Raw genomic sequence first — 20,708 nt, forward strand, 5'->3', positions numbered from 1 at the left:
GTCAAAGCAATGGCTTTTCCAATAGTCATGTACAGATGTGAGAGCTGGACTACAGAGAAGGCTGAGTGCCAAAGAACTGGTGCTTTCAAACTTAGTAATGGATAAGACTCTTCAGAGTTCTTTGGACAGCAAGGAGATCAAACCAGTCAATCCTAAAGGAAATCAATCCTGAGTATTCACTGGAAGGACTGATGCTGAAGCTGAAATGCCAATACTTTGGCCACCTGATGTGAAGAGCTGACTCACTGGGAAAGACCCTGATGCTGGCAAAGACTAAACGCAAAGGGAAAAGAAAGCAGCAGAGGATGAGATGGTTGGATAGCATCACCAACTCAATGGACATGAATTTGAGCAAACTCTGATAGATAGTGATAGACAGTAAAGCCTGGTCTGCTTCAGTCTATGGGGTCACAACGAGTTGGGCACAACTTAGGACCTGAACGGCAACAACATTCCTTTGACAGTTTTTAAATTCTGCACCATTTTACTTAGTTAAAAAATGATAATAATAAAAAATATTTTTTTTAAAAAGCAAAGCATCTCTTTTAAAGGAAATTACTTCACAGTATGAGATTTTCCTGTGTGAGGGACAGGGGTATATGGTATATTTATTTAAACACTATTCTATTAAATCTCCAGCGGATCTTCTTGACCCAGGAATCGAACCAGGGTCTCTTGCATTGCAGGTGGATTTTTACCAGCTGAGCTACCAGGGAAGCCCTAATTTCTATTAAATCAGCAGAGAAATTACAGCTTTAAGAGAAAGTCCTGGATCTGACTTCATGAAGGAAGCTCTGCCTCAGGCAAGGAAGACGGGGCCTCCATGATCTCCTAAGTTCTTCCAACTCTCTAGACGTGTTAGTGGCTCTAACAGCCTTCGAGGGCCACGGACAGTTGTAGATGAATATGATTATTAGGAAGTACGCCCCCCTCCATAGGAACCATTCTCTTACTATTTGATCTTCAAAATGATTCTGACAAAATGAACTGTGATGAGTGCTTCTTATGTAACTGGATATAGGAAACAGGGAAAAAAGGGTGAAGACTGAAAGAGATGAAGGAAAGAGCTAGGTCACCTTACTATGAATACAACTGTGCTGATCTTCTGATGTTTAACTTTCAAATAATCTGCAAGAATCCCAATAAAAAGCTTGTCATGTTATAATGGTCATTTGAGTCCAGGTTATTCCACGTTCGTTAAGCAATATGCCGGATGAATAGGAGAATGGCTGGAATTACACTGTCAGCAATTCTAACAAGGTCTTTACTCACCCGGATGTGCTGGAGGTAGAGAGACAGGTCTCGGATAAAAGATTTGATTAATCTTTCTTGCATGCGGAAGTTTTTCTCTGTTTCTTCAAATACTTCATCTTTAATCTGTTCAAAATAAGTGCTGTTAGCAAATTTGGACTCTCCCTCAGTTGATTTTACTAGAAATGCATCTTTCTTAAGCATATCTTTTGTTTAAATTTTAAGCCTTTGATGTTTCTGAATCATATGGAATTGGATTTAAGCACTTCTCCAGGCTTTCCCAGAGCTCCTGAGTATACACAGGCACACCTGTCTCCACCCAACTCCCCTCTATTCCTGACAAAAACCCCCTGCTGGTCAGGCTGTTGGCTTCACCGGTGCTGCTGACTGGCCAGGTTTGCCCTCCCTCTCCCTATGCCAAACCTGCCCATCTCCTTTAAAGCTCAGATTAAATCTTGCCAACATGAAGCTCACTCTCACGGAGCTCCTGTTTACTTAAGTAACACACTGTGTAGAGATCAAACTGCAAAGCTTAGCAACTGATTCTTTAGTTGGTATTTTCCACTGACTGTAATCACATTCACATGGTTCAGCACACGAAGTTTGGAGACTCTGGATCTTCTCTGTGGCTGTTTTACAAGTCACTCAGATTTTAGACTTTACATTTCCTTACATGTGATGTATGGCATTGAACTAGGTGATCTTCTAAATCCCTTCTACCCTCACGTGTCCACAATTTTGTCTCCCCAAACAGATGATAAACTCCTTATGGGTGTCTAAAACCATGATAACTCTTACATGGTGACAGACTTGGCTTCCTGATTTGTCTTTGTACACGTTGTAAGCAGCTTAAGGCTCAGATGGAGGGTTGCGGGGGGCAGTAGATTTAAATAAACAGTAGAGGAACTTCCCTGATGGTCCAGTGGCTAAGACTCCATGCTCCCAATGCAGGAGGCCTGGGTTCAATCTCTGGCAGGAAACTAGATCCCACATGGCACAACTAAGACCCAAGGCAGCAAACAAACAAATAGTAGCTGCAGGATGTTTTATCTCCCAGCTAGCAAACACCAAGAGGATACTAAGAGGGGAATCTTACCAATTCACAGCATGTTGGCTGCCCTGAGGAGCCCTGAAAAGCAGCCAAAGACATGGTGAACCTTCAAGGGCAGTAACCTTACCTGTGGAGCAAAGCCAGTGAGATGCTTCAGATGACTGCTAACCCGGTTGGATTTCTTGATGATGGAGTGGATGTTCAGTTTGGAAATTTTCTCCATGAGGCTATCTTCATCACCCTTTCGGTACTTGAGAACTGGGGAGTGAGTCAAACTGGTGAGTGAAGAAAGCTCTCTTCCAAGCATGGATAGACTACAAACGAGACTAACAACCCAAACTAGAGCTAGTGCTTATTTTCAATGAGCTTATGACTGAGCCCACAAAATATTAATCCAAATCACCATTTATGGACAGATCGGATACCCAGAGAACAGCAGAGACTGGAGAAGATTAGAGACAATGAAGGAAGGTCGTGGAGGTACAAGGAAAAAAGCCTAAGATCTGGAGTCAAGGCAACCTCTGAGTTCAACGCCTGGGTCTGTTGCTTCATCAAGGCGTGGCCTTATGGAATTCCCTGATGGTCCAGTGGTTAGGACTATGCACTTTCACTGCCAGGGCCCAGGTCCAATCCCTAGTCAGGGAACTAAGATCCTGCAAGCTGTGAGGCATGGCCAAAAAAAAAAGTGTGGCCTTAAATAATTCACTTAATTTCTCTGAGCCTCATTTTCCTTTCCAATAAAATGAAGACTGTAACAGTACCTGCCCACTTTAAATGGTCTCATACACAAGTGAGATATTTATATGCAATCATCTCACACAGTGAAATGCTATGCAGGAGTTGTCTGACTGTGTGTCATACATCAGTCAGTCTGCAGAAAACCCCAGAAATAACAGTAGAAAGGTAGCAAGGGAAGTCTGGGTGGCAGAGAAAAGCACACTTAACTGTTGTAGGAGATGAAGATGACATTATATGACGAGATATGAACCAAGACCAAGGGCTCGATGGCCAGAGGGGCTTTCACAGCCACAGCCAACATTACACATAAACATGGGTGACATAGCTGAAGCAGGAGGGGGAAATGATTTTAGCTAAATATGCAGAATAGTGGAGAGACAGGCAGAGAGGCTACATTATAGATTCTTTGAGTATATGAGTGATAGATCAGTTTATTATAGCATGGTAATCATGCTATACTCATTGAGTATTCAAAATCAAAGTTTTGACGAGAGATTTCACGAGAGAGAAGACATGGTTCAGTTTGTCCTCTATCATAAAGAAAGAGTGGGTGGTTTGTCAACTGACCGCACAGTTTTAGGGGTGAGGGGAGGGGCTCAGACCAGAGGCAGGACTGATAGGGCCAGAGAGGTGGGCAGACTGGGGTTTTCTGAAAGAAGACAAGAAACTTCTAGCTTAAGTGGAAGCAAACATGCAGAGCAAAGATGCAAGAATGGACCCAAAGGGATTCCCTTCAGTGCGATGAGAAGGCAGTCACTCAGCTTGAAGGAACTGTCCTGATCACCCATTCTCTAACTGGTCTTCCTATCTCCTGGGAAAGACTTATTGCTAAAAGCTTTGTCACAGATGCCTCATTTCCAACATGCACGGCTGTGCTTTTATTATCATCATTGCTTGCTTTCTTTCATGATCTCATTTTCCCCAAATTCTATTGCCATTTCTTCACCACAGCTCTATTACCTACCATCTGCCTGTCCACCCCTGGTTTAGTAATTAATTCTTTTCAGGAGAACATTCTCAAGGGCGTGCCTCCTTTTCAGCAAGTATGCTTTTCTTACCTAGGTCCTTTCGACGTTTATACTCATTAATGTTAACGTTGATTTCCTTGACTGCAAGGACTGCATTCGTTAAAGGCACTTTATCTGGGTGGGATTCAGGGGTGGAATTCAATAACTCCATCAGCAGCAATGGGTAACGCATTACTCTCTGCACTGGTTTGATGAGGAAGGAGCCCAGGTTAATATAATTTGTGCATCCCCTACAAGAGAAGGGAAAACAGAGACTCTGGTCAACTGTCAATAACACCGGGCCTGTAGCCAGTATTTGTCATTCCTAATACAGCTCCCTTCTCTCACCTTGCTTCCCAACTTCATTCATTCACATTTACCGGGCACCTAACAAATATCAGGCAGTGTTCTAGGTGCTGTGGATTTAGCAGTGAACTGAAAGAGTCCCTGCCTGGTGGGAAGAGGCAGACAATAACCAAACCAACATTATACAAAGTGTCATTTGGTGGTAAATGCTACCGAGGAAAATACAGCAAGGTAGGTCTACTTCTAGACCTGCCTTGACCTCTAGCTTCTGCCTATGAAAGAAGAAAACAAAAAAGAGGCAGGAACTCACCATTCGTTGTACAGGCTCCTATAAGGCAGTGAGCATGAAAAGAAGAAACAGCTGATTAGAGAAAATACTGATGCTGATTTTCACATTCCTCCCAGAACATATTAGTCCAACTAATGCCTATTAGCTGGGCAGACAAAAAACACACGAGATAAAAGGGGAACTGTGAATGTTTATGGTGGCATTTCTAGTCTATTTAAAAAGTCAGTGAGCCCCTAACTTCACTCTGACCTATTCAGACACATATTACATCCTCATAACCTGTCTCCCTAAGACATGAGACGCTCACGATGGTCAAGAAGACCAAACTATCTTCCTGGCAGCTTCTTACCTGAAAATGCTAACCTTGTATTATAAATAAAACTGATTTTAATGGATATAACTACAAGCAGGAAGCTGCTTAAGATTTCCATGATACAGAACGGGAAAAGGGCAAGTTACACAGAAGGATCTCCAATGATGTACTGCTTATATTTAAAATATGACAGATTCATAGATGTCATAAGAAGTCTAGAGAGACATGGGAGTGACTTCCTACAGGCAGAACTAGAGCTGTGATGGAACGAGGTGCTCAAAACTCCTACTTAAGATCTGCCAAGGAGTCCTGAAGATGCTTCTGGATCTTCTCATCCTTCTCATAGATTTCCAGCAATGAGATGGCCTCATCATGATTCTGGCAGTAAACCTTGTATGTTCCTTCAAGCTCATCTCGGTGATCAAGAAACACAGGTCCTGTGGAATATACACAGGGTGTTTTTAGTAACTCCCTTCTCAGCATCCTAAATGGAAGGTATATAACCAAACTTTAATACCAGATAATCCTATCCCTTAAACAAGAAGCTGTTTCCCTGTAATAGCTTAAAATTCTACTTATTTAATGCAAAATTAAGAGAACTATCTCATCCATGTTTTTATTTTTCAGAACCTATACACATGCACACACACCCACATACCCAGTTCCTGAAACAGCCTTCAGTCCCTTTTCAGTCAGGCAGAGTAATCAAGTACTCTCTACACAGTCATGTGATCAGAACCTATAAAGACCTCTTAGCTCCCAGAGCCCCAAATCTCCACAGAGATAAAGAGATCCTTCTATGGCAGCAGCTTCTAATCTTTTCTTTGTGCATAAATTAATACAAGGACTATAAATGAAGTTTATTATATTAAAATATCCATAATATAAAACTCCCTGAATCTATGATATAGTAATATATGTACTTCTTGATAAAACACTGAATAGCAAAACACAGCAATGAATCGAACACCCCATAATTTCAAGTATGATGAGTGACAGAAGAAACTGGTAACATGGGTTGTTCCTGGGATTTCGAGATACCTGCAACAACTTAATGTAATACGAGCATGTGACTTTAGTTGGTGAGAAAGTCATTGTTCCCTATAATCGTATCTTAAATCAGTGCTACATTTTTGTTATAAACTTCTATCCAAGTTGGTGGACTCCTTGAAATCTACCCACAGACCCCCACCCCCACCCCCACGTCGGGCAAAGGAACAGTTCCTAAACACACTTCCACGGAGCAGTCGCACTTAGAGCAGCTGCCTGAGCATGCAGACTCCCTGATTTGTTAAAACCCTTCCTCTTGCCCCTCTTCCCTCTCTCAGAGAACCTGCTCCTTCCTTCTTCAGCTTGCACTGCTCCCCCAAAGACAACATCCTCTCATTCTTGAGCTTCTCCCTCAACATTTGGCCCTACTTACTGCTTCCCCTACAAGCACCTCTCTCTCCCAGCTGCTCTGGGCATGAGCCACTCCCTCAGGGAGCCCCATCTCTCTCTACAAGGTCACCTCTGTTTCCCGCATGTTATGTCCTATGGAATTCCCTATTCTCATGCAGAGCACTTTGTATTTAAATGAAATCTATTTCCTTAATTATAGCTCCTTCCTCCAAGAGCCTTGCCTGTGTCCACACACATCACACTGGCACTGCTGTCTCACTGGCAGCCTTAGGCTAACCCTGTGCCTCAAGGGCCCAGGAGTTAAAGAGTGGGGCTGCTTCCTCTTGACCTTCAGGGCCACCGTGGAGACCCTGAGCCACCAGTGTCTCCATTCAGTTTCACCAGCTGATATTTGCCTGGCTTCTTCCCCTCGTATCCTCCACCCCCCTACCCCCGACCCAGCACTGCTAGAATCTTCATGCTGACACCCATGACTCTGCACACTCCTCCATTCAAGGGTTTCCAGCCTCCCCAGTTGTGACTCTTCTATATCAACTACAACCTAGCAAAGCTCTGCCTTAACTTACAGTGTCTTTTCAAATTTAGGTCACAACCCATGAATAGGTGATGGACTCTATTCTATGGGTACGATCAGCACATATCTGAGGAAACAGAATGGAACAGAAACGAACAGAAAACACTGGACACAGTGAAAAGTAAGCACAGACAGACACGCACAGACGTGGATCCTGGCCATTCTGTAAAATATCTTTCTTTCTGTGGGACATGTTTAAAATAATTAAAAGCCAGTTCCTTACATATTACCAGATATTCAGAGTCTCCTGGTACTTCTTTCTCATCTCAACCTCCTCATGTTCTAAGTCATCCAAGCCCTGAACACCGACCATTCTCTCCTTCCCTGTGGACCCTTGTCCTGCCTGTACTAGAATTCTTCTCCAGTCAGGCTTACAATTCAAAGGTGCTTTCTCCAGCATCCTGGATTACCTTGGAATTTCACCACATTATCCACTGTATACTTTTTTCATTTCTATTCCTAGGTGATTAAAAACTGCTTGGGAGGCATACTTTTAAAAGGGGAGTCAAGCGTACTGCAGAGCAGTTTTGAATAGTATGCTGCTGCTGCTGAGTCACTTCAGTCGTGTCCGACTCTGTGCGACCCCATAGACGGCAGCCCACCAGGCTCCCCCGTCCCTGGGATTCTCCAGGCAAGAACACTGGAGTGGGTTGCCATTTCCTTCTCCAATGCATGAAAGTGAAAAGTGAAAGTGAAGTCGCTCAGTTGTGTCCAACCCTCAGCCACCCCATGGACTGCAGCCTTCTAGGCTCCTCCGTCCATGGGATTTTCCAGGCAGGAGTACTGGAGTAGGGTGCCATTGCCTTCTCCAGAATAGTATGCTACTGTTTATCTACCTTTTTTTTAAAATGGGGATGGGGGACCAGGGTAGAGAAAATACATATGTAAGTTCTGTTATGAATCTCCAAAAGGAGATATAAGAAAATTAGTAACATTAGTTGTTTCTGGTTGAGAAGAGCTAAGTGGCAGGGACAGACAGAGTTTTCATTAAGCAGTTCTTTCTACCTTTCAAATTTTATGCCATGTGAATATATTAAAAGTAAGTTACACGTAAAATATATATTTATATATCAAAATATATACTACATATTAAAATAAACTTGAGAAAAATAAAACACTGCTTATGCAATTCAAGTCAATCTGCCCTTTGCAAGTGGCTGAACAATGCTTTAATTTGCCTTCCCTGACTTTCCAGAACCTTCCCTTATCAGATATGCAAAACCTTGTCCTTTATTAATTCCCCCTGAGTGCACTGCCTGGCCTTCTGCTGACCAAGACTGAAGCCCACCAGCCTGGTGTGCTCATTCAGCCTCAGTTTCGCCTACTGTATATCATGGTCACTGCACACTGTCCCTCCTTGTAAAGTTAACCCTTTTCTCAGGCCCTAAGCCCTTTGGTTCCCAGGCCCTCTCCTCCCCCATCCTCTGCGTGCCTTTAGCTCATCTCAGTCTGCTACCTAAATTCCTGGTGTCTTGGGGCAAGAGGGGAAGGGGAGAAATAAAATGGCTAAAATCATACGGGGTGAGATTATGGATATTCGGTTTTCATTTCTTCTTTTATTGTTGTCACAATATACAGGTAATAATATCATTCTTTAAAAATGGGGTCACCATGGCTTCCTCCAGTCAACGTGTATGTCTCCTTCCTCAACTTTTCTGACCTCTGGCCTCTCCAGTGAGGCTGAGAGCAGGATCCCAGGCTTCAGTTTCTCTTGCCATTCCATAAAGTACTATTAATACATAAGCAGCTTCTGTACAGAGGCTAACAGCATACGCAGAGACAACAGGAAAGACCTGAGTTTGAGTGTCAGTCCAACAGAGTGCTAGCCATGTGACCCTGGGCAGATTACTTCCCTGCCAAAGTCTCAGTTTCCTCACCTGTAAACTAAGATTAATAGCAGGTTAAGCTCACAGGGCTGTTGTAGGGAACAAGTGCAGTCAAGCTCGACATATCTTGAAAGGGTGTATGGAATACAATAAACCCTGGAGAAACATTAACCAAGCTGCACTATCACCTACCATCCCACAGCCACCACCCCTTTCTGCAGGAGGGCAGAGCCCCGACTATTCTTATATCCACTTCTCTCCCTGGTGAGTCAGGTCAACACCACCTAGCTTAAGTCAACATCATGAGCCCATTCCCCTCTCTAGTAATCTATGTAGGCATATGCATGTGACCAGTTCTGGCCAGTGAAAAATAGAATTCCAGTGAGGGGACTCTGGAAAGGTCTACTTATCCTTAAATGACACAGGGTCGCTTTTCCTTCTGTTGGATGTTGTGATGTGTACAGTGGGATGGCTAGAACTATGGTAACATCTTGTCACTTTGATTCTAATAAAATACCAAAGTGACAGGAAGTCCCCTCCCACATGGTACCAGAGTTGGTCTGTATGACAAGTAAAATATGGCAGAAGCGATGGTGTGTCACATTTGAGAACAGGTTATAGAAGACACTGGCTCCCATCTCAAGCCTCGTCTCTCTCTCGGATCACACAGTTTGGGGAAAGAGAGCTGCCACCGTCATGTAAGTGAAGAGGACTACATGGCAAGGAACTGAGGACTGAGGATCTGAGTGAACTTTGGGACCAGATCCTTGATTGAGCCCCAGATGTTGGCGGCCCAGATAACAGCTCGACTTCAACCTCATGAGAGACCCAGAGCCAGAATCACCTAGCTAAGCCACTCCCAGATTCCTGAACCAAAGGAAATGTGACCTGTTTCTGTTTTAAGGCACTAAATTTGTTTCACGGCAATAGATAACTAACACAATTCCCTTGTTTATAAGAAACAGATAATTGTTTTCCAAATGTTTTTGACAATGACCCATGTGAATAAACACATTTTAAATCATGACTCAGTGGACACATATGTAGAACTGAAATAAAAATTTCAAAAACTGTAGTTATTATTTACAGTGCATTCTGATATTTTCTATTTTATTGGAAATATATATATACTGGGTATTAATTTTTTTAAAGAAATCATTCAGTAGATTTCTTTATTAATAAGAGTAAAGATAAAGAAAGGCAACCTTTTGAAGATCAATTCTCCATGGCACTTCTACATGATTTGGGACAGTTCTTATTCCAGATTGGATTCCCAAGGATGTTTGTATAACAGAAAGCCTTGGGGGACAGAGACAGATTCCCCTTCCTAAGCAGATGGCAGGTTTGTTCCTGACCAGATTAACAAAGACAATGTCTTCTTCCTGCACAAAGTTGGACGAATCTGCCAGCAGCCTATTGTAATACTGGGGTTTATCTAAATATGATTGGTTCCTTAGCTGTGAGATAAACCCACTGAGTTACTGGGTCCTAAAATGATCTCATGACCCACTAAAAGACTGCAACTGTCAATCTGAAAAATATCACACAATGTAACAACAAAAATTTCTTCTATTGCAAGCATCCTATATCACCACAAAGTAGACCAAATAACCTTGGAACTAAGTAACTAAAACTTCATTTGCCTAGTAAAACTATTAAATACCAGTGCTCTTCTCCTCTGTCTCCTACAAAAGAAAAAAAAAAAAAAAACCTGTTTCTGAAATAACAACAGGGGCTCATACCTATGTTATCGCTGATTTCCAGATCAGTCAATAATTGTTTTGAGACCTTAATCACCATCTGCATATTTCCAAAAAGTCCCTCAAAATCAATGTTTGGTATCTGAGAAAGGAAAACAAAACAAAGATGCATAGAAATAAAATTTATAGCATACCATTCACATTAGGAACATCTCTTCAAGGATGATACAAAAATTGCTCAAGGTTATCTTCACCACTGTCATGAGGTTTCCAGAATGGGAACATCTAACATCACCTTCAGTGTCACCTTTCGTCCTTAATCCAACGACTTTCTGCTCCCCGATCCCCATTACCATAGTGAAATGACTGCAGAACCAATTTCTGTAACTGTATAATAACTGAGACAGAAATTCCACCCAGGACCCAAAATCTGATAGCACCATCCACTTCCTAGAGTTCTTATGAGTGACTGCTCCAGGAGTCCATACCCAAGCTGAGCCCAGGTGGTCAAGTAACAAGCAACAGGACTGACTAAATCCCCAGGATACTGTTAACCTTCCTCCCTGTCTCATCTCTAGCATTTAAGAGAGTGTCTAGCATACTGGGCTGCCGTCTATGGGGTCGCAGAGTTGGACACGACTGAAGCGACTTAGCAGCAGCAGCATACATGTATTAGTAAGAGTTTCTTACTAATAAGAATAAACCTGTAAATCAGATGCTACAGCCAGGTAAACCATCACCAGACTTCATTATATTAATATTACTGCACAGCTTCCTAGTAAAGTGTAAAGTGGTAACTCTAGACTCACTGGAACTGTTTTCGCCATAGAAACAGTTTGGAAATTTCCTAGGAGTTACTGCAGTAACTTAAGTTAATAAGTTAATAATGGACTTGATAAGTGACAGGATGGTGAAGGCTTACGCTGATGACATGTCAACTGGAGCCCTTGAATTAAGAGCAGCAGTCACAACCTTTATTTCAAACCCAATAAGTCTTTGTGGTGAAGGCTCCCGTACCCTAAGCCTTAGGCCTGGAGAACCATGTTCATGGCGAAGCTCACTCTCTCCCATAGTTCCCACCTGTGCCAGTTGCAGGGGTACCATGATCCGCTCAATACACATCTCCAGATCCCGGATGTAGTCTCTTTCCGTCTGAAGAAGTTCCTCTATCACCTTGGCTCTCTTCTCTAGCATCCTTTGCTCTGGGTTTTCAGTGGACACAGAACCAGAAGGGGCCATCAGTGATGAAGACTGGGAGGAGAGAAGCGTCATTTCTAGAAGGAACAAGAGAACGGGTCAGCAGCTATGAAAGCAGGCCTCTGCAACAGTTTGAGTTGAAAAGAGCACATTCTTTGAGAACCAAAGGTCTCATGATTGTTGGCCATCAGGAAATCTGATCCCCAAGTCCATTCTAATCACGAAGATGAAGAGCTGAGCAAGCTTGGAGACAGAACTTCTATCCATGAGATACCATTTTTAGAATCTGTCCTAAAAACAAGCAGCTGGCCCTTTTTATGAGGACAAACCAGTGGCCAAAGACACCTTGCAAAAGACGCTGAAGGAGGTGCTGTTTTTATAAAGAACTGCTTTCACTTAGCTAGGTATAAAACCTGTTTCAGGAACTTAGCAGCAGAGATACCAAGCTGGAAGTTATGAACACTGATATAGCTAGCACGTGTTAAAAAGAATATTATGGAAACATAACAATGCCAGCTAAAGGAAAGACAAGAACTAGGTAGGAATTATCTGTCTGAGATCTGGGTGACTGCATGGCCCACCTCAACCCAATTATTGTGATGGCAGATTAACATTAGTATATAATAAAATATTTAAAAATTGTTTGGGCTTCCCTGATAGCTCAGTTGGTAAAGTATCCACCTGCAATGCAGGAGACCCCGGTTCAATTTCTGGGTCGGGAAGATCCCCTGGGGGAGGGATAGGCTACCCTCTCCAGTATTCTTTGGCTTCCCTTGTGGCTCAGCTGGTAAAGAATCTGCCTGCAATGAGGGAGACCTGGGTTCAATTCCTCGGTTGGGAAGATCCCCTGGAGAACGGAAAGGCTACCCACTCCAGTATTCTGGCCTGGAGAATTCCGTGGACTGTATAGTCCATGGCATCACAAAGAGTCAGACTTGACTGAACTACTTTCACTTTCTTTTTCCCTATCAAAACAATAGTGAAAACTCACAAGCAAGTTCTGTTACTTCAAATGTCCTGGAAGATACAAATGTACTATAAATTTGAAGCTCTTTAACAGTATTTTCAATTAAAAAAAAAAAAACAAACCTCTGTAGCCACACCACATGATCTAAAACTGAAAACAAACGCACATTTTGTCATTAGCTTTTACAAATACCTATTACTTAGATGTATATGATGAGAGCTCTATTATATTTAAAATGAGATGGCATTTGTTTATTTTAAATAGATATTAAATGCTAAAATAAACAACTGAGAAAATTTCAACAATGAAGCAATCTCTGTTGTTTATTTCAAATTCCTTAAGATCCACTTTAAAAAATGACAACTTTGGTAAGTAAACATACTAGGAAGTCTGAGTTGGATTACAAGAATATTTTTACCCAGATCTAAGAAGTGAAAACCCAAGTGTTCAAACTATTAAACTTATGTAAAACTAAGCTTTCACAGCAGATTTTAGTCTTCAAAATCCTTCCCCACTGCCCCTTCACCAAGAATTTAGGAATTCTAATGTTTAAAAAGTGTTAACTCAGATTCTGGTTTCTAAAAGCCATTCTCCAGTAAAAGGAACCAGAGTTCTTTGGAGAAATGGCTCTTTCCAAGGCAAGGGAAAGGTAGATGAGTCTGAAACCTCTTATGGCAGAAAATAAGGACATGCTGAAGAAAATGATGGGACTGTGTTGAAAGGGCATGGAAACAAATGGAAGGGGCTCCCACTGGCCAAATCTGTATAATTTGAGTATCAAAATAAATAAGCACAGCAATGAATTGTAATCTGTTGACTAAAATAAGAACCCATGAACTCTCATCAATAATATATACATACCTAAATAAATGGGGGAGAAGAGAAATGCTCTTTCTTATGGTAGAATGTCAGCTAATAGATACAGAAGAGGACTTCCCGGGGGTGCACTAGGTGAGAGTCCTGACAACGCAGGGGACGTGGGTTCAATCCTTGGTCTGGGAAGATCCCACATGCCACCAAGCAACTAAGCCTGTGTACCACAACTACTGAGGCTGTGCTCTAGAGCCAGCTAGCCACAACTACCAACCCCGAGTGCTGCACCTGCTGAAAGCTGGGTTGCCTAAAGCCTAAGCTCCACAAAAGAAGCCATCACAATGAGAAGCCTGCCCACCACAACAAAGAACAGCCCCTGCTCACCCCACCTAGAGAAAGCCTTCACAAGGTAATGAAGACCCAGCACAGCCATACACAAATAAATAAAATCACACATATATATATACACATATAAGAATAGAATTAGAAAAAAAATCAGTATTTTGCAGCCATCAAAATAAAATTTAGGCACAAAGCATCAATGGATGATTCCAGTGTTAGTGATAGGGTTTTGATGATGATCAGGATATCTGCATAGTTTTGAACTAGTTACTATACATTACTTATTCCAAAAATGAAAAAGTGACTCTACAGTGGAGAAATGGGTAACACCAAAACCTACTAATAAAAATTAACACTACCAATTAAGGAAACAGACACCATGCACTTCCAAATATCATGTCTGGAAACAGCACAATATTCCTTATGGGGTATTCCAGTCAAAAAAGCATAACCTGAAATGAATCTTGAGGAAACGTCACACAAACATAGAGATCTGTAACCTTCAAAACATTATGTCATAAAAGACAAAGGAAACCTGAGGACAAATCCCCAATTAAAGATAACTGAAGAAATGACAAGTAAAGGCAATGTATGATCCTGAACTGAATCCTGATCTCAGGGAAAAAATGTTACAAAGGACATTAACAGGACAAACTGATGAAATTGGAATATAGACTGTAGATTGGGTACATGAGGAAACCAATTAAAAATTTCCTGAAATGGACAGCTACATGCAAAAGAACAGAATTCGAACATTCTTTCACACTCTATAACTCAAAATGAATTAAACATCTAAATGTAAGATCAGATACTATGAAACTCTTAGAGGAAAACATAGGCAGAACACTCTTTGATACAAAGTACAGCAATATATTTTTGGATCTGGCTCCTAAACTAAACAAAAGCAAAAATAAACAAATACAACAAATAGCTTTTGCACAGCAAAGGAAATCACCAACAAAATGAAAAGAAAATATACTGAAAGGAGAAAATATTTGCAAATGATATGACCAAAAGGGATTAATATCCAACACATATAAATAGCTCCTACAACTCAATTAAAAAAAAAAATTTAAAAATGGGCAGAACTGAATAGACATTTTTCCAGAGAGGAAATGCAGATGGCCAACAGCCATGGGAAAATATGTTCAACATCTCTAAGCATAAGGGAGATACAAATCAAAACCACAATGAGGGATCATGTCACACTTGTCGTAATGGCCATCATTGAAAAGAACAGAAATTAACACCTGTTGACAAGGATGTGGAAAAAAAGGAACCCTCCTATACTGTTGGTAGAAGTGTAAATTAGTGCAGTCACTATGGAAAAGAGTACGGAGGTTTATCAGAAAACTAAAAATAAAACCACCACATGACCCGGCAATTCTACTCCTGGGTATATATCTGAAGAAAAAAAAAAAAGAAACCCACTAATTAAAAAAGATACATGCACCCTAGGAATAAAGCAGAGCAGCATTATATTCCATAGCCAAGACATGGAAGAAACCTAAGTTCCCATCAGCAGATGAATGGATAAAGAAGATGCGGTATACACACACATATATACACAATGGAGTACTATTCAGCCGTAAAAAGGACAAAGTTTGCCATTTGCAGCAACATGGATGGACTTGGAGGGCATTATGCTAATGAAGTAAGTCAGACAGAGACAAATACCATAGGATATCACTTATATAATGGAATCTGAACAATACAACAAACTAGTGATTGTAACAAAAAAAGAAGCAGGCTCACAAATATAGAGAACAAACGAATGGTTACCAGTGTGGGCAGGGAGGCATGAAGTAAGGATTGGAGAACAGGAAGTACAAACTATCGGGTATAGGATAGGCTCAAGGATGTATTGCACAACACAGGGTATGTATTCAGTATTTGGTAGTAACTGTAAATCGAAAATCATGTTTAAAATTGAATAAAAAATTTTAATTAAAAAAATTGCTGAAATGGCATATCTATTATGGTCATGTATGAAAAATCCATATTATACACTGGTGCTTACCAAGGAGCACAATATATGCAACTTAGTCTCAAACAGTAAAGAAAAAAAGTGCATGTGTGGGTGTGGGTAGAGAAAGTGAGAGAATGAAAACAAAAAATGGCAAAATGTTAAATACTGGCAAATACAAATAAAGATCTGCATACCACTGCAATTTTCTATAAATTTGATACTATTCAAGATAAAATTTAAGAAGACAAAATTAGAAATTTTCTTTCTGGAACTACTGTTTTGGATAGAATGAAGGACAGAATTTCAAATCTTACTTCAGAGTGTTAAATGATGACTAAATTAATTGTAGTCGACATAAAATTCTCAGTGGCCTTATTTTAAATTTTATTTGCAATTTTAAACCTATGGAATTTCAGTCCCAAATACAGTTGCCAGAAGCAGCAAGTTGAGCAGAGAAATTTATTTTCAACAAAGGACTAAAAAGCTCTCAAAAGGGACACTTACTGAATTCCTACCATGTGTCAGGCACTTTACATGTTATGTCCCTGCACTCATTTAAAATTCACACCAAAACTCTAAAGTAGTAGTATTATTCCCATTTAACAGATAAGAAAATCTAGGCTTTGAGAGACCGACCAATTTGTTCCAGCCTCTGTGGTGAGTAAACAGCAGTTCTGGGATTTGAATCTAAATATATTTAAATCCAAATCCTGAATTAAATCCACTTAATCCTGTATCATTCTTCCTCCCTTGCCTGGAATTTCAACTAGAAAAGGTCAAGGCTTATTTGCCTAGAATCTTAAAAATTCCCCTGAAGCTATTATCTCCCAGGAATCAAAAGTGAAAGTGAAGTCGCTCAAAGTTCTATTAATTATACTACAGGAAAGCATAAGATGCCAGAGCACTCATCAATTTGAACCCAGCAACCTAAACTGAGACTCAGATTTTTATTTATATTTTAAAAGGGAAAGAAATGGTAATAATTATTTTAAAATACCACAAAAAATTTTTTGCCCTATAGGTGGATTTATAAACTGTAGAAAAGATTTTAAAAAACAAAAACATCCCTGGATGTTTTTGCTAATTTGTGGTTTTCTGGGCACCACCCCCTGGTGGTTCAGATGGTAAAGAATTTGCCTGAAATTCGGGAGACCTCGGTTCGATCCCTGGGTTGGAAAGATCCCCTAGACAAGGGAACAGCTACCCACTCCAGTATTCTGGTCTGAAGAATTCCATGGAGAAGTCCATGGGGTCGCAAAGAGTCGAACACGACTGAGTGACTTTCACTTCACCCCTGATAAAATGCTAGGTGCTTCTGAAGATGCGACTCACCTTCAGGCCCCCCATAAACATTAACACTCAAAGATTAGGTCCAACTAGGAACATCTGGCTTGAAATGGCTCCAAATGTAAAACTGTTATTCCATTATTCCAAACACAGTAAGGGGGAGAACAAGATTTACAATTACTTTGCCAACAAAGGTCCATATAGTCAAAGCTACGGTATTTCCAGTAGTCATGTATGGATGTGAAAGTTGGACCATAACGAAGGTTGAGTCCCCAAGAACTGATGCTATTGAACTGTGGTGTTGGAGAAGACTCTGGAGAGTCCCTTGGACTGCAAGGAGATTCAACCAGTCAGTCCTAAAGGAAATCAACCCTGAATATTCCTTGGAAGGACCAATGCTGAACCTGAAACTCCAATACCTTGGCCACCTGATGTGAAGAGCCAACTCATTAGAAAAGACCCTGATGCTGGGAAAGACTGAAGACAGGAGGAGAAGGGAACAACAGAGTAGGAGATGGCTGGATGACATCACTGATTCAATGGACATGAGTTTGAGCAAGCTCCGGGAGATGGTGAAGGACAGGGAAGCCTGGCGAGCTGCAGTCCATGGGGTCACAAAGGGTCGGACACGACAGAGCAACTAAATAACAAGTGAGAGAGAGCCCCCTGCACCCCCCCCCACACCCCGAGAGCCAGTGAAACTTACACTCCCCCATTATTTAACTGGGGAGCCTTGAGAAAGTCCATTTTCACCTCTGGGCCTCAACATCCTCATTTGCGGAAATGCTGAGCAAATTAAACAAAGTAATTTACTCAATACAAACTAGTCCTTTTCCCACGATGGGCCAGAAGACGCCATCTGCGCTAAGTTAAGGTAAAATGCACCAAGAAGAAATGGTTCAGGTGCCATAAAATTCCACTTTTCTGTAAGAACAATAAAATCTGGGGCTGGGGAAGCACTCCAGAGGAAACTGAGGCCCAGCGGCACCAGCTAACAACAAAATCCGCAGACTAGTCCTACTTTCCTCCTCGGCGAGCCCTGGAGGTGTTAAGGAGCTGGAGCTGGCAGCACAAACTTAGGACTGTGATAAAACCAATAGGGATGGGTGTTTTTTTTTTTCCTTTTTGTCTCATTAACCCCCCTGCCCCCCGCAAAAATCCCAAGACATCCTCATGCCCTGAGGTTAGTGCGCGGTCCCAGGCTCATTCTGAAGAGTTCTAGGAAGCGATTCAGTTAACCAGCAGCTTCCCACAGCTCTACCCACCACATTCCAAAGCAGAGTTAAAGAGAACAGCCACTCACTCTTCCCTTGCCTCTGAAAGCTGGCTCTTTGCTGGGGAAAATCTCTCAACTCCTGGCGAGGTTCCAAGCAGCACTTGAACGAGGCGGCCAACTGTTTTACCTGCTTTCGTGGGGGTTCCAGCAACCCTGGACATACCTGAAGCACCAAAATGCTGGTGCAAGAGTTCCCATGGGTCTAAGGCCAGGCTGGCAGAATAGAATCTTCCCAGCGCTCTGGAATGCTCCACAACCCCCTAAAATCCTTTGAATAGGGTAGGCATTTCCCCCAGGCTTTCCCATATTTACATATGAATCGTTCCGAATCCCCCAGGCTATCACAACAGGGTCTGTTCTAAAGGATGGAGCTGGAATCCTCTGCTTCCTGGACTGAGATGCAGAAGAGAGGGCCCAGCTCTGCTCTGACTCAACCCCTTTTCCCTCTTAGCTTTTCTTTCCTAGTCCTAAAACTGCCACAATTTCACTTCAGGAGTTTTTAAATCAAGAGTGTTATCTCCTTTTCCTACCCCTTTTAATGTGTTGTTTTTGGATACTCTTTTTCAGGGAAGAAGTCTTATGATAAGAGGCAAAGGTGTAAAGAGGGCAGCATTTGTCTACCTTTCTGCTCAGGACCTCTTTTCTGCAGTCCCTCTCCCAGGCCCCGCACAGCCCTCACCTTCCCCAGCGTCCTGCTACTTCTAGGTACCTTATCCTAAAGCCATCAGAATGCAGATCTCACCTAGCTGGTCCCAGGACAGCAAGAACTGCTAGCATTTACACTTTAAAAGGAAGCATGGAAAAGAAAGTTGCAGAACAACCTGCCACTTCTGTTTTTAAAAAGAAGGTGGAGGAAGAGACGGAGAGGGAGAGAGAAAAAGGTGAGAAACATGCCAAAACCTCTACATATTTCCATATACACACATATAATAGGTGGCTACCCTGGTGGCTCAGAGGATAAAGCGTCTGCCTGCAATGCAGGAGACCCGGGTTCGATCCCTGGGTTGGGAAGATCCCCTGGAGAAGGAAATGGCAACCCACTCCAGTATTCTTGCCTGGAGAATCCCATGGACAGAGGAGTCTGGTGGGCTGCAGTCCACAGGGTCGCAAAGAGTTGGACACGACTGAGCGACTTCACACACACACACACACACACACACACATATAATATGTAAGTGCACAGAAAAAGGTATCAAGGGAGAACACACTAAACTCCTCAGACAGGGAACTGGGATTGGGGACGGAAGGATTCATGGAGACTTGAGCTCAATCAGTACTTTTTAAATTTCCTAAGAATGTAGTAATGTACTACCAGTAATTTAAGACAAGCTGTCATGCTAGCCAAGATTCATCTCTATGGGTGAAATTTTAAGCAAGCTGAGAGAAGAATTTCTGGGAAAGAGCCATCCCACTGTGAGGATGACACCATTGCCTAACTCCAGGGTTCCTACTTCCTTCCACCATCAAATGGAGCTCTTTTTGGCTTTAAATTTTAACAAATATTTATGTGACATTTACTCTGCATGTCAAGCATTGTTCAGGCACTTTACAAATACTGGTTTATTTAATCCTCATAACAGTCCTCATATCGTCCCCATCTTACTGATTCAGAAGAGAAATTTGTAACTGGCCCAGTATGTGGAGGATGAGAGCCCACATGGGCTTCAGAGCTACAATGGCTACTCTGCCTCAAGCGCTTTTTCCGGGCAGGCAAATCTTGGCAACTGTGACCTGGAAATCTACTTGTGGGTTTTAGTGACTGCCTGGTAGCTAATGACAAAATTGTGATTTTAAAGCACACTTAACTTCTTGTATAGCCACAGGTCACCCACCCACCATCTCGACCGTGAAAAATTACATATGTAAGCATGTATACTATATGTATGTCCATATCATTACCTCTGTAAAACCCTACTCAGGGGACTTCCCTGGTGGCAGAGGACATAAGAATCTGCCTGCCAATGCAGGGGACACGCGTTTGATCCCTGATCTGGGAAGATTCCACATGTGGAGCAACTAAGCCCATGTGCCTATGCTCTGCTACAAGAGAAACCACTGCAATGAGAAGCCCAAGCACTTCAGTGCAGAGCAGCAATCAATGAAGCATTCAATGAAGAGCTCACCGCAACCAGAGAAAGCCCACGAAGCAATGATGATCCAGTGCAGCCAAAAATAAATTAATTAAAAAAAAAACACACTCAGTATAATGCAAATAATTCCTCAGACAGAATCAAATCTAGCAGCGTTATACATAGTAAATATTGAATTTGTTGTTGGCTTAGTCCCTCAAGTCATGTCTCAACTCTTTGTGATCCCACGGACTGTGCCCACCAGGCTCCTCTATCCACAGGATTCTCTAGGCCAGAATACTGGAGTGGGTAGCCTTTCCCTACTCCAGGGG

At 41.9% G+C, this 20,708-nt stretch overlaps 1 protein-coding gene across 5 annotated transcripts in view; it reads right to left on the reverse strand.

Moving 5' to 3' along the window:
- DNMBP (dynamin binding protein) overlaps nt 1–20,708 on the reverse strand; it is a 115,125-nt gene that overhangs the window by 12,981 nt on the left and 81,436 nt on the right. For 4 of the 5 annotated variants that reach the window (XM_070289449.1, XM_070289448.1, XM_069567185.1 and 1 more), the window contains 7 exons: nt 11,537–11,730; nt 10,499–10,598; nt 5,245–5,392; nt 4,664–4,681; nt 4,099–4,298; nt 2,430–2,560; nt 1,273–1,377 (listed from right to left, as the gene is read on the reverse strand). In XM_070289449.1, the coding sequence (XP_070145550.1) occupies nt 1,273–1,377; nt 2,430–2,560; nt 4,099–4,298; nt 4,664–4,681; nt 5,245–5,392; nt 10,499–10,598; nt 11,537–11,730 (896 nt within the window). Of the gene's footprint in view, nt 1–1,272; nt 1,378–2,429; nt 2,561–4,098; nt 4,299–4,663; nt 4,682–5,244; nt 5,393–10,498; nt 10,599–11,536; nt 11,731–18,334; nt 18,537–20,708 lie in introns of those variants that run through there. The other variant, XM_069567186.1, reaches the window with a different exon arrangement.

This window comes from Ovis canadensis, chromosome 22 (genome assembly GCF_042477335.2).
Source record: "Ovis canadensis isolate MfBH-ARS-UI-01 breed Bighorn chromosome 22, ARS-UI_OviCan_v2, whole genome shotgun sequence".
Classification (NCBI taxonomy): Eukaryota; Metazoa; Chordata; class Mammalia; order Artiodactyla; family Bovidae; genus Ovis; species Ovis canadensis.